Here is a 14,757-nt window from a genome sequence, read left to right on the forward strand (position 1 = left end):
CCATGTGTTGGAACATTTGAGCTTTTGCTTTTGGTTGAGAAATTTGGGAGGACAAAAACGGGTCTCAATGAAAAGAAAAAGAAAAACTAGATGCATACTTGCCAACCTTGAGACCTCCGATTTCGGGAGGTGGGGGCGTGGTTGGGGGCGTGGTTAAGATATATATAAGAAATACTTTACTTTCAGTGAATTCTAGCTATATATATATATATATATGTATATATATATATATATATATATATATATATATATATATATATATATATATATATATATATATATATATATATATATATATATATAAATAAATAAAAGAAATACTTGAATTTCAGTGTTCATTTATTTACATATATACACACACACACATAACACTCATCTACTCATTGTTGAGTTAAGGGTTGAATTGTCCATCCTTGTTTTATTCTCTGTCACTATTTCAGAACACACACATTATACAAATATACATTTTAAAATCAATAAGAAAACGGGAGCTCTAATTTGGGAGTCTGAATTAGGATCAGAAGTTCCTATATAAACATTGCGCACTCACGTCGCCTTTTTGTATTGATTACTGCAGCTGTGCACTGGATTCATTCACAAATACAAACTACAACTCACAAACACTTTAGAGTTAGGCTCCACCATCAGAATGTGTACTTCAACTTATAAAGATCACATGGATATTATTCAGTGAGTTGATTCACCAAAACTAACCTGTTATACAGGAGGAAAAAGCACACAGGACGTTTCAATTGTTCACAGACTGGTCACGCTCATCAGAATGACAAGACACTTCCGGTCTGCAGGTGATTGCATTCAATTGGGAAGAAACGCCCTACTGCCCCCTACTGGCCAATGTGAATACTGATAAATGTGTAATGACAGCTCCAAAAACGAATTCAAACCACAAAATAAAATAAATAAATCAACACAAAAATGTGACACATTATGGGTGGGTCACATATGCATGTACAGTAGATGGCAGTATTGTCCTGTTTAAAAGTGTCACAACATTGCTGTTTACGGCAGACCAACTGCTTTACGGTAGACGAAAACTTGACTGCTGTTGTTGTGTGTTGTTACCGCGCTGGGAGGACGTTAATGAAACTGCCTAACAATAAACACACATAAGAAACCAAGAACTCGCCCTCCATCATTAGCTGTTTATATGGTGGGAAAGCGGACGGGAGAACAGGCTGTCAACACGTCACTCAGGTCCGCATGGAGCTGGAGGGGGCGTGGCCTCCAGCTCCGCCTGAATTCCGGGAGATTTTCGGGAAAAAATTTGTCCCGGGAGGTTTTCGGGAGAGGCACTGAATTTCGGGAGTCTCCCGGAAAATCCGGGAGGGTTGGCAAGTATGACTAGATGTGACAATTTCCGGATGAATTGTGCGTGAATGCCAGCCGAAGCCGAACTAAAATACTGGCTAAATGACAACATTTCCACCGTGCAGTCACAGTGAAAGTGTTTTATTGTGCTCTTCAGACGCGACGAGTCATAAAATGAAATGAAATAAGTTTGTTTCGGTCATATAATCAATAATCAACCATTTTGTAGGGAATATGTACTTCACTGTGCAACCTACTAATAAAAGTATCAATCAATCTATCAATTGTGTGAGCAGTTTAACATATTTAACAATCATACACATTTACACACGAAAAGAAAAGAAAAGACAAAGAATGACGTAAAAAGGAATAGGCTGAAGCCAAAGCTTATATTTGCCTATCCCAGGGGTCGGCAACCCGTGGCTCTAGAGCCGCATGCGGCTCTTTAGCGCCGCCCTAGTGGCTCTCTGGAGTTTTTTCAAAAATGTATGAAAAATGGAAAAAGATGAGGGGAAAAAAAACATTTTTTGTTTTAATATGGTTTCTGTAGGAGGACAAACATGACACAAACCTCCCCAATTGTTACAAAGCACACTGTTTATATTAAACATGCTTCACTGATTCGAGTATTTGGCGAGCGCCGTCTTGTCCTACTAATTTTGGCGGTCCTTGAACTCACCGTAGTTTGTTTACATGTATAACTTTCTCCGACTTTCTAGGACGTGTTTTATGCCACTTCTTTTTCCGTCTCATTTTGTCCACCAAACTTTTAACATTGTGCATGAATGCACAAAGGTGAGTTTTGTTGATGTTATTGACTTGTGTGGAGTGCTAATCAGACATGTTTGGTTATTGCATGACTGCAAGTTAATCGATGCTAACATGCTATTTAGGCTAGCTATATGTACATATTGCATCATTATGCCTCATTTGTAGCTATATTTGAGCTCATTTAGTTTCCTTTAAGTCCTCTTAATTCAATTTATATCTCATGACACACTATCTGTATGTAATATGGCTTTTAAGTTTTTGCGGCTCCAGACAGATTTGTTTTTGTATTTTTGGTCCAATATGGCTCTTTCAACATTTTGGGTTGCCGACCCCTGGCCTATCCTATACCTTCACTGAAAATAAGATAACCTGCAACATCAACATTAAAAAAATAAATGGGATGAAAGTAATTGTTTTTACATTTGATCATTTTCTATTATTTCACCTTTCAATGTTTTCTTTTAAAATGTGTTCAACTCATCACTGAGCTTGTTCCACCATTTCACTCCTAAAAGTGAAATACATTTGCGTTTTATATTCCTTCTATTTCAAAAATCAACATCCCCCGTAAATGATCAAGTTAAAGTTAAAGTGCCAATGATTGTCACACACACACACTAGGTGTGGCGAAATTATTCTCTGCATTTGACCCATCACCCTTGATCACCCCCTGGGAGGTGAGGGGAGCAGTGAGCAGCAGCGGTGGCTGCGCCCGAGAATCATTTTTTGGTGATTTAACCCCCAATTCCAAGCCTTGATGCTGAGTGCCAAGCAGGGAGGTAATGGCTCCCATTTTTATAGTCTTTGGTATGACTCACGACCTACCCATCTACCGTATTTTCCGCACTATAAGGCGCACCTAAAAACCACAAATGTTCTCAAAAGCTGACAGTGCGCCTTATAACCCGGTGCGCTTTATATATGGATTAATATTAAGATTCATTTTCATAAAGTTTCGGTCTCGCAACTACGGTAAACAGCCGCCATCTTTTTTCCCCGTAGAAGAGGAAGTGCTTCTTCTTCTACGCAAGCAACCGCCAAGGTAAGCACCCGCCCCCATACAACAGGAAGCGCTTCTTCTTCTACTGTAAGCAACCACCCGCCCGCGTAGAAGAAGAAAAAGCGCGCGGATATTACGTTTCATTTCCTTTGTGTGTTTACATCTGTAAAGACCACAAAATGGCTCCTACTAAGCGACAGGTTTCCGGTTCATGAAAAGACGCAATCTCTCCATCCGCACACGGACTACTATTTCACAGCAACTGCCTAAAGACTTTCAAGAAAAGCTGGCTACTTTCCGTGCATATTGTAAAAACAAGATAGCTGAAAAAAAGATCCGGCCAGAGAACATTATCAACATGGACGAGGTTCCACTGACTTTTGATATTCCTGTGAACCGCACTGTGGATACAACGGGAGCACGTACGGTGAATATTCGCACCACAGGGAATGAGAAGTCATCCTTCACTGTGGTTCTAGCTTGCCATGCTAATGGCCAGAAACTTCCACCCATGGTGATATTCAAAAGGAAGACCTTGCCAAAAGAGACCTTTCCAGCCGGCGTCATCATAAAAGCTAACTCGAAGTGATGGATGGATGAAGAAAAGATGAGTGAGTGGTTAAGGTAAGTTTACGCGAAGAGGCCGGGTGGCTTTTTTCACGCAGCTCCGTCCATGTTGATATACGACTCCATGCGCGCCCACATCACGCTGGTTTTTAATATATTATTAAAGTTTGACTGACCTATCTGACTGTTTTTTTGACATTCCTTTAGCGCAGTTAGATGCGGCTTACAACACGGGGCGGCTTATAGGTGGACAAAGTTTTGAAATATGCCGTTCATTGAAGGCGCGGCTTATAACCCAGGGCGCCTTATGGTGCGGAAAATACGGTAGTTTTCTCCTCCTCATTTGAAATAAGTTAAGAATACAAGCTGGAAGTCTGTTGTTATTTACTCCAAACATCATTTCCATTGCTTTTAAAAACACAATATCTGAACATTTGAACACATTAGAACTTATAAATAATGGATTGGTGTGTTCATAGTAGCACGCTTTGTGTGTTATTCTAATGACCCTTTTTTTTAAGTTTAATTATTGGCTCTATGTTTGTTTTATAAACATTTCCCACACTTCAGCACAATATGTTAAATATGGAAAAATAAAAGAATAATTTAACATATGCAGACATTTCTTATTCAGCATGTGTCTTACTTTATAAAGAATAGCAGGTGAAAATGAGGTGAAATGCTGTAAAAATGACTGCTACTTTAGTTAGCAAATGTTTTAGACTGCAGACTGTTACCGGTAATCTCCTCACGTGTTTCCAATACTAGCAAACATTCTTTATTCTATTATTATTTTAATTTATTTATTTTATTTTTTAAATTTATTTATTTATTTTTTTGTCCTGTCCAGCTCCAATTTCCTCACGTGTTTCCAATACTAGCAAACATTCTTTATTTTATTATTATTATTTTTATTTAATTTTGTTTTCATTTATTTTTTTATTTGTCCTGTCCAACTCTAATTTCCTCACGTGTTTCCAACACTAGCAAACATTTTTTATTTTTTATAAAAAAAATTTAATTTAATTTTGTATTCATTTATTTTTTTATTTGTCCTGTCCAACTCCAATTTCCTCACGTATTTCCAACACTAGCAAACCTTCTTTATTTATTTATTTTTTTAATTTAATTTTGTATTTTTTTATTTGTCCTGTCCAACTCCAATTTCCTCACGTGTTTCCAACACTAGCAAACATTCTTTATTTATTTTTTTAAATTTAATTTTGTATTTATTTATTTTTTTATTTGTCCTGTCCAACTCCAATTTCCTCACGTGTTTCCAACACTAGCAAACATTCTTTATTTTATTATTATTATTATTATTATTATTTTTTAAATTTTGTATTCATTTATTTTTTTATTTGTCCTGTCCAACTCTAATTTCCTCACGTGTTTCCAACACTAGCAAACATTTTTTATTTATTTATTTATTTTTTAATTTAATTTTGTATTCATTTATTTTTTTATTTGTCCTGTCCAACTCCAATTTCCTCACGTATTTCCAACACTAGCAAACCTTCTTTATTTATTTATTTATTTTTTAAATTTAATTTTCTTTTTTTTTTTTTATTTGTCCTGTCCAACTTCAATTTCCTCACGTGTTTCCAACACTAGCAAACATTCTTTTTTTTTTTAATTTAATTTTGTATTTATTTATTGTTTTATTTGTCCTGTCCAGCTCCAATTTCCTCACGTATTTCCAACACTAGCAAACCTTCTGTATTTATTTATTTATTTTTTTAATTTAATTTTGTATTTTTTTAATTTTTTATTTGTCCTGTCCAACTCTAATTTCCTCACGTGTTTCCAACACTAGCAAACATTCTTTTTTTCTTTTCTTTTTTTTTTAATTTAATTTTGTATTCATTTTTTTTTTTTTGTCCTGTCCAACTCCAATTTCCTCACGTGTTTCCAACACTAGCAAACATTCTTTATTTATTTTTTTTAATTTAATTTTGTATTTATTTATTTTTTTATTTGTCCCGTCCAACTCCAATTTCCTCACGTGTTTCCAATACTAGCAAACATTCTTTATTTTATTATTATTATTTTTATTTAATTTTGTATTCATTTATTTTTGTATTTGTCCTGTCCAACTCTAATTTCCTCACGTGTTTCCAACACTAGCAAACATTCTTCTTTTTTTTTTCTTTTTTTTTTAAATTTAATTTTGTATTCATTTATTTTTTTTATTTGTCCTGTCCAACTCCAATTTCCTCACGTGTGTCCAACACTAGCAAACCTTCTTTATTTATTTATTTTTTTTTAAATTTAATTTTGTATTTATTTATTTTTTTATTTGTCCTGTCCAACTCCAATTTCCTCACGTGTTTCCAACACTAGCAAACATTATTATTTTTTTTTTTTTAATTTAATTTTGTATTTTTTTATTTTTTTATTTGTCCTGACCAGCTCCAATTTCCTCACGTGTTTCCAATACTAGCAAACATTCTTTATTTTATTATTATTAATTTTATTTTATTTTGTTTTCATTTATTTTTGTATTTGTCCTGTCCAACTCTAATTTCCTCACGTGTTTCCAACACTAGCAAACATTTTTTATTTATTTTTTAATTTTTTTAATTTAATTTTGTATTAATTTATTTTTTTATTTGTCCTGTCCAACTCCAATTTCCTCACGTATTTCCAACACCAGCAAACCTTCTGTATTTTTTTTTTTTTTTTTAATTTAATTTTGTATTTTTTTATTTGTCCTGTCCAACTCCAATTTCCTCACGTGTTTCCAACACTAGCAAACATTCTTTATTTATTTTTTTAAATTTAATTTTGTATTTATTTATTTTTTTATTTGTCCTGTCCAGCTCCAATTTCCTCACGTGTTTCCAATACTAGCAAACATTCTTTATTTTATTATTATTTTTTTTTAATTTAATTTTGTTTTCATTTATTTTTTTATTTGTCCTGTCCAACTCTAATTTCCTCACGTGTGTCCAACACTAGCAAACATTCTTTATTTTATAATTATTTTTTTTAAATTTAATTTTGTATTTATTTATTTTTTTATTCGTCCTGTCCAACTCCAATTTCCTCACGTATTTCCAACACTAGCAAACCTTCTTTATTTATTTATTTATTTTTTGAATTTAATTTTCTATTTTTTATTTTTTTATTTGTCCTGTCCAACTCCAATTTCCTCACGTGTTTCCAACACTAGCAAACATTCTTTATTTTTTTTTTAATTTAATTTTGTATTTTTTTATTTTTTTATTTGTCCTGTCCAGCTCCAATTTCCTCACGTATTTCCAACACTAGCAAACCTTCTGTATTTATTTATTTATTTATTTAATTTAATTTTGTATTTTTTTATTTTTTTATTTGTCCTGTCCAACTCTAATTTCCTCACGTGTTTCCAACACAAGCAAACATTCTTTATTTATTTATTTTATTTTTTTTATTTTATTTTTTATTAATTTTTATTTATTTATTTGTCCTGTCCAACTCTAATTTCCTCACGTGTTTCCAACACTAGCAAACATTCTTTTTTTTCTTCTTTTTTTTAAATTTAATTTTGTATTCATTTATTTTTTTTATTTGTCCTGTCCAACTCAAATTTCCTCACGTGTTTCCAACACTAGCAAACATTCTTTTTTTTCTTCTTTTTTTTAAATTTAATTTTGTATTCATTTATTTTTTTTATTTCTCCTGTCCAACTCAAATTTCCTCCCGTGTTTCCAATACCAGCAAACATTATTTATTTGTATTTTTTTAATTTTTTTAAAATTTAATTTTGTATTCATTTATTTTTTTTATTTGTCCTGTCCAACTCAAATTTCCTCACGTGTTTCCAACACTAGCAAACATTCTTTATTTTATTTTTATTTATTTTTTTAATTTAATTTCGTATTCATTTATTTTTTTTATTTGTCCTGTCCAACTCAAATTTCCTCACGTGTTTCCAACACTAGCAAACATTCTTTATTTATTTTTTTTAATTTAATTTTGTATTTTTTTTATTTTTTATTTGTCCTGTCCAACTCTAATTTCCTCACGTGTTTCCAACACTAGCAAACATTGTTTATTTAAAAAAAAAAAAAATTAATTTAATTTTGTATTCATTTATTTTTTTATTTGTCCTGTCCAACTCTAATTTCCTCACGTGTTTCCAACACTAGCAAACATTTTTTATTTTATTTTTATTTTTTTAAATTTAATTTGGTATTTTTTAATTTTTTTATTTGTCCTGTCCAACTCCAATTTCCTCACGTGTTTCCAACACTAGCAAACATTCTTTATTTACTTTTTTTAATTTAATTTTGTATTTTTGTATTTTTTTATTTGTACTGTCCAACTCCAATTTCCTCACGTGTTTCCAATACTAGCAAACATTCTTTATTTTATTATTATTATTATTATTTTTATTTAATTTTGTATTCATTTATTTTTGTATTTGTCCTGTCCAACTCTAATTTCCTCACGTGTTTCCAACACTAGCAAACATTTTTTATTTTTTATATTTTTTTTTAAATTTAATTTTGTATTCATTTATTTTTTTATTTGTCCTGTCCAACTCCAATTTCCTCACGTGTTTCCAACACTAGCAAACATTTTTTATTTTTTTTTAAATTTAATTTTGTATTCATTTATTTTTTTATTTGTCCTGTCCAACTCCAATTTCCTCACGTGTTTCCAACACTAGCAAACATTCTTTATTTATTTTTTTAAATTTAATTTTGTATTTTTGTATTTTTTTATTTGTCCTGTCCAGCTCCAATTTCCTCACATGTTTCCAATACTAGCAAACATTCTTTATTTTATTATTTTTATTTAATTTTGTATTCATTTATTTTTGTATTTGTCCTGTCCAACTCTAATTTCCTCACGTGTTTCCAACACTAGCAAACATTCTTTATTTTATTATTATTTTAATTTATTTATTTAATTGTTTTAATTAATTTTTTTTGTCCTGTCCAGCTCCAATTTCCTCACGTGTTTCCAATACTAGCAAACATTCTTTAGTTTATTATTATTATTATTATTATTTTTATTTAATTTTGTATTCATTTATTTTTGTATTTGTCCTGTCCAACTCTAATTTCCTCACGTGTTTCCAACACTAGCAAACATTCTTTTTTTTATTTATTTAATTTTGTATTCATTTTTTTATTTTTTATTTGTCCTGTCCAACTCAAATTTCTTCACGTGTTTCCAACACTAGCAAACATTCTTTATTTTATTTATTTATCTATTTTTTAATTTAATTTTGTATTTTTGTATTTTTTTATTTGTCCTGTCCAACTCAAATTTCCTCACGTGTTTCCAATACTAGCAAACATTCTTTATTTTATTATTATTATTTTTATTTAATTTTGTATTCATTTATTTTTGTATTTGTTCTGTCCAACTCTAATTTCCTCACGTGTTTCCAACACTAGCAAACATTCTTTATTTTATTTTTATTTATTTTTTTAATTTAATTTTGTATTCATTTTTTATTTTTATTTGTCCTGTCCAACTCAAATTTCCTCACGTGTTTCCAATACCAGCAAACATTCTTTTTTTAATTTTTTTTTATTTAATTTTGTATTCATTTATTATTATTTTTATTTGTCCTGTCCAACTCTAATTTCCTCACGTGTTTCCAATACCAGCAAACATTCTTTTTTTTATTTAATTTTGTATTCATTTTTTTATTTTTATTTGTCCTGTCCAACTCCAATTTCCTCACGTGTTTCCAACACTAGCAAACATTCTTTATTTTATTTATTTATTTAATTTAATTTTGTATTCATTTATTTTTTTTATTTCTCCTGTCCAACTCCAATTTCCTCACACCAGCAAACATGATTTATTTTAAAAATAGATGAGTATTTATGGTATCGTCAACGCAACAATCCGCATGGTTGTCTGGCAGCGTGCAGTACTTCATGTGTCCACTAGATGGCAGCATTTCACCGTCCTTCTCCCCATTGTGACCGTCGTGGAAGCAAAAAGCAGGACCGAACGTTAGCAAGGTAGCTCCTACTTCTTTTTTTTGCTGCTTCGTGCGGCTTTTCTTCGCCTTCTGTATTCCGCGTGACTTTAAAACAAACCTTTTTCCTCTCCTTTCAGATAAACTTGCCTGCGTGCACGTCGAAGCTTAGCTTTAGCTGGCTGCTAACAAAGAGACCAAAACGGAAGTGATCGACGCGTCGCCGAGCAGAGACAAAAGTGTGAAAGTGTTGCGATTGCGTGAAAATGTGCAAAGTGCAAATGCTGAGAGCGCTGATGAACCAGCGACTAAGTGACGCCGTGGAGGAGATATTTGGACTGTTCGAAGTGATGATAGCAGAATACGAGGAGGAACTTTCCCGAACAAAAGAGGAGAACGAGCGACAACGTCAAATGCTGGACGCTATTTTCAAACCAGAAGATGAATTACAACGAGCAGGTTTGTCGCTTTTTATTTTATTTTCATGTTTTTTTTAAAGGTTTTCCTCCCTGAAGGCCCCAAACCTTGCATAAAAAAATGAAGCGAGGCAGCACTGCGCATGCGTATTGTGTTCGCCATTTTTGGAAACTCTACGGCAAGTCCACTCGGACAAACTTCACGCGCATCGCCAAAACTTGTTAAAAGACTCGTGTTTTTAACGTCATTGTTATTATAAGAGCGTGATAATATCGAACTCCATGGCTATTTTTTAAATGTATGATATATTAACTAACACTAACAGATTAGTGACTGAGGAGTAGTGATGGGTTGATGAGGCGTCATGAAGCGTTTCGACACATTGCAAAACTGTATTGATACTGTGTCGATACTGTGTCACTAAATACTGACATCTGCTGGACATTAAAAATCCCTACAGGCAACCTATGGACCGACTCAACTGACACTGATTTGATGCCCTAGTACAGGGGTCACCAACCTTTTTGAAACCAAAAACTACTTCTTGGGTACTGATTAATGCCAAGGGCTACCAGTTTGATACACACTTAGATAAATAAATATATTGGCATTTGTAAGTTACACATAAGTGTGATTTAAACAAGAATAGCTAAATAAATACATTTATATATATAAAAAATGGGTATTTGTCTGTCATTCCGTCGTACATTTTTTTTTCCTTTTACGGAAGGTTTTTTGTAGAGAATAAATGATGAAAAAAACACTTAATTGAACGGTTTAAAAGAGGAGAAAACACGAAAAAATTTAAAATAAAATTTTGAAACATTGTTTATCTTCAATTTCGACTCTTTAAAATTCAAAATTCAACCGACAAAAAGAAGAGAAAAACTAGCTTATTTGAATCTTTTTGAAAAAATTAAAAAAAGAATTTATGGAACATCATTAGTCATTTTTCCTGATTAAGATACATTTTAGAATTTTGATGACATGTTTTAAATTGGTTAAAATCCAATCTGCACTTTGTTAGAATATTTAACAAATTGGACCAAGCTATATTTCTAACAAAGACAAATCAGTATTTCTTCTAGATTTTTCCAGAACAAAAATTTCAAAAGAAATTCAAAATACTTTGAAATAAGATTTAAATTTGATTCTACAGACTTTCTAGATTTGCCAGAACATTTTTTTATTTTAATTTTAATCATAGTAAGTTTGAAGAAATATTTCACAAATATTCTTCGTCGAAAAAACACAAGCTAAAATATTTATTATTCTTTACAATAAAAAAAAAAAAAAATTACTTGAACATTGATTTAAATTGTCAGGAAAGAAGAGGAAGAAATTTAAAAGGTATATTTGTTTAAAAATCCTAAAATCATTTTTAAGGTTGTATTTTTTTCTCTAAAATTGTATTTCTAAAAGTAATAAGAAGCAAAGTAAAAAAATAAATGAATTTATTTAAACAAGTGAAGACCCATCCATCCATCCATTTTCTACCGCTTATTCCAAGTGAAGACCAAGTCTTTAAAATATTTTCTTGGATTTTCAAATTCTATTTGAGTTTTGTCTCTTTTAGAATTAAAAATGTGGAGCAAAGCGAGACCAGCTTGCTAGTAAATAAATACAATTTAAAAAAAATAGAGGCAGCTCACTGGTAAGTGCTGCTCTTTGAGCTATTTTTAGAACAGGCCAGCGGGCGACTGATCTGGTCCTTACGGGCTACCTGGTGACCGCGGGCACCGCGTTGGTGACCCCTGCCCTAGTATATACAATAATATAAACCAAGTCATTGTATTTCATTTAGGATTATTTCATATCTTCATTTAAATAAAAATATATTTGTATCTTTTTTTAGATAGTCAATAAATAATGTGAACATGTATCATAACATGGAAATCTAAGAGAACGTGTTGTGGATGATTGTGGACTGGGAATTTTTTTAATTTAATTTTTTTACACATTTTTGTACAAAAAAAATAAATAAAAGTTTTTCCGACATATTCCATTTTAGACGATTTCTCTTCTTAGTTATTATTTCTCGGGCTGTAGAAAAGAGCCGCTCACAGGGCACAGAGGAGGCGACACAGTTGGCGTATCGGTCACGTGACCAAAACAGCTCATGATGGGTCACGTGACTTTCTAAAAGCGGTACGCGCACCGACACAGGGTTTTGCTCTATGAGCTCGACGCATGCGCCGATGCATCTGAGGATGAGAGTGAAGTCAATTATATTTATATAGCACTTTTCTCTAGCGACTCAAAGCGCTTTAAATAGTGAAAGCCAATATCTAAGTTCCATTTAAAGCAGTGTGGGTGGCACTGGGAGCAGGTGGGTCAAGTGTCTTGCCCAAGGACACGACGGCAGTGACTAGGATGGCGGAAGAGGGTATCGAACCCGGAACCCTCAAGTTGCTGGCGTGGCCACGCTACCAATCGAGCTAGAGGTGAATATCGTGGCCGGAGAATGTGATGCTGGTGATGGTGTATGACTGCACTGCAAAAAGTCAGTGTTCAAAAACAAGAAACAAAAATGAGGGGTATTTTATTTGAACTAAGCAAAATGATCTGCCAATAGAACAAGAAAATGTGGCTTGTCAAGATTTTCCAAAACAAGTAAAATTAAAGCTGGTCGGGCCCGCGTATTTGGCAGGTGCTAGTCCTAAGTGTCCCAATACTTTTGTCCAGTTTTAGTCCTAAATGTCCCAATACTTTAGTCAAGTTGTAGTCCTAAGTGTCCCAATACTTTTGTCCAGTGGTTGTCCTAAGTGTCCCAATACTTTTGTCCAGTTGTAGTCCTAAGTGTCCCAATACTTTTGTCTACTTTTAGTCCGAATTGTCCCAATACTTTTGTGTAGTGTACCTACCTTGTCTGCATTGTGTGGGCATGCTGGTGCTTCCTGCTTTTAAGCAGCCATCTTGAAAAAAACAGCAGCGCAGCAGCATCAGCGCAGCGGGTCATAAAATCAAAACCGGAGCAGGTATTAAAATGCTGTTCTGTTATTTTATACACAAGGGTTCAATCTCTCTCCTGTGTTAGTTTGAAGCCGAAACGACAAACGCGCTCAGAGGAGATAGATTTTGAAGAAAGGTGACCGGTTTTTACAAAAAAATTGTTTTGAAGGGGGAATAGCAAACTTCCTGTTGATTTTTGCTGGGGGTTGTCAATTTATGAAATGTAGGTGTAAGTGAGACCTACATAGAGGTTTTTGTTTCATGTCTCTCCGACCTTCCCAGTGGGAGTTACAGGCAGTTTTGTCATTTTTTTCTTCCGAGGAGCAGTTTTTTCTGTGTTTTATTCAAAAATTGCTGTAGAGCGCAATTTTGAGATTTGGGGTTAGGTTTTTTTATTAGATCGCAATTTCTGCTAGTCCTTTTCAGTTTGGTGAGTTTTGAAGCATGTTAAGGGGGTCAAATTACAGCTCAAAGAGGCAAAAGTGACTGTTTTTAGTACTTTTTTGTCTTGAAGGGGGAATTGCCAACTTCCTGTTGATTTTAGCCCGAGAATGTACTATTATGAAATGTAGGTCTAAGTCAGACCTACATAGAGGTTTTTGTTTCATGTCTCTCCGACCTTCCTAGTGGGAGTTACAGGCAGTCTATTTTTTTTTTCTAGGGGGCGCTATAGCGCAATTTTGAGTTTTGTGGTTCGGTTTTTTTTTAAAAAGGCAATTTTCGCAGGTCCTGATGTGTGGGTCAAATATGGTGAGTTTTGAAGCATGTTAAGTGGGTCAAATTACAGTTTAATGTGGCGGCGGAAGAATAAAGAATAATAATAAAACCTTAGAAATTCAATAGGTCCTTATGTCCCATTGCATAAGGACTCCCTGTGGGAGTCCTTATGCAATGGGCCATGCGGGCCCTAATTAGCTAACCTCAATGAACCCCAAACTACCTTAAAATAAGTATATTCTCACTAATAGCAAGTGCACTACTATATGTATTTTCTCTTGTTTCATTGAAAATAAAACAGCAAAGTTTTAATAATGAGACACAATTGTGTCAAAGTCATGATTTTATTGTTCATGCTTGAAATAAGAAATTATTACATTAAAAAAGTAGTTTTATACTTGTGAGTAGAGATTTCCGATAATGGCTTTTTTGCCGATATTCCGATATTGTCCAACTCTTTTTTATATATATATATATATATATATATATATATATATATATATATATATATATATATATATACCGTATTTTCCGCACCATAAGGCGCCCTGGGTTATAAGCCGCGCCTTCAATGAACGGCATATTTCAAAACTTTGTCCACCTATAAGCCGCCCCGTGTTATAAGCCGCATCTAACTGCGCTAAAGGAATGTCAAAAAAACAGTCAGATAGGTCAGTCAAACTTTAATAATATATTAAAAACCAGCGTGATGTGGGCGCGCATGGAGTCGTATATCAACATGGACGGAGCTGCGTGAAAAAAGCCACCCGGCCTCTTCGCGTAAACTTCCCTTAAACACTCGCTCATCTTTTCTTCATCCATCCCTTCGAGTTAGCTTTTATGATGACGCCGGCTGGAAAGGTCTCTTTTGGCAAGGTCTTCCTTTTGAATATCACCATGGGTGGAAGTTTCTGGCCATTAGCATGGCAAGCTAGAACCACAGTGAAGGATGACTTCTCATTCCCTGTGGTGCGAATATTCACCGTACGTGCTCCCGTTGTATCCACAGTGCGGTTCACAGGAATATCAAAAGTCAGTGGAACCTCGTCCATGTTGATAATGTTCTCTGGCCGGA

The 14,757-nt window shown here is 33.3% G+C and overlaps 1 protein-coding gene across 1 annotated transcript in view; it reads left to right on the forward strand.

Moving 5' to 3' along the window:
• The first annotated feature begins 9,526 nt into the window (after positions 1–9,526).
• The window catches only part of LOC133608420 (uncharacterized), a 33,660-nt gene continuing 28,429 nt past the window's right edge, over positions 9,527–14,757 (forward strand). The window contains exons 1-2 of the mRNA XM_061963639.2: positions 9,527–9,639; positions 9,737–10,055. Of these exons, the coding sequence (XP_061819623.2) occupies positions 9,863–10,055 (193 nt within the window). The 5' untranslated portion in view covers positions 9,527–9,639; positions 9,737–9,862. The remainder of the gene's footprint in view (positions 9,640–9,736; positions 10,056–14,757) is intronic.

The sequence above is a fragment of the Nerophis lumbriciformis genome, linkage group LG06 (genome assembly GCF_033978685.3).
Source record: "Nerophis lumbriciformis linkage group LG06, RoL_Nlum_v2.1, whole genome shotgun sequence".
Classification (NCBI taxonomy): domain Eukaryota; kingdom Metazoa; phylum Chordata; class Actinopteri; order Syngnathiformes; family Syngnathidae; genus Nerophis; species Nerophis lumbriciformis.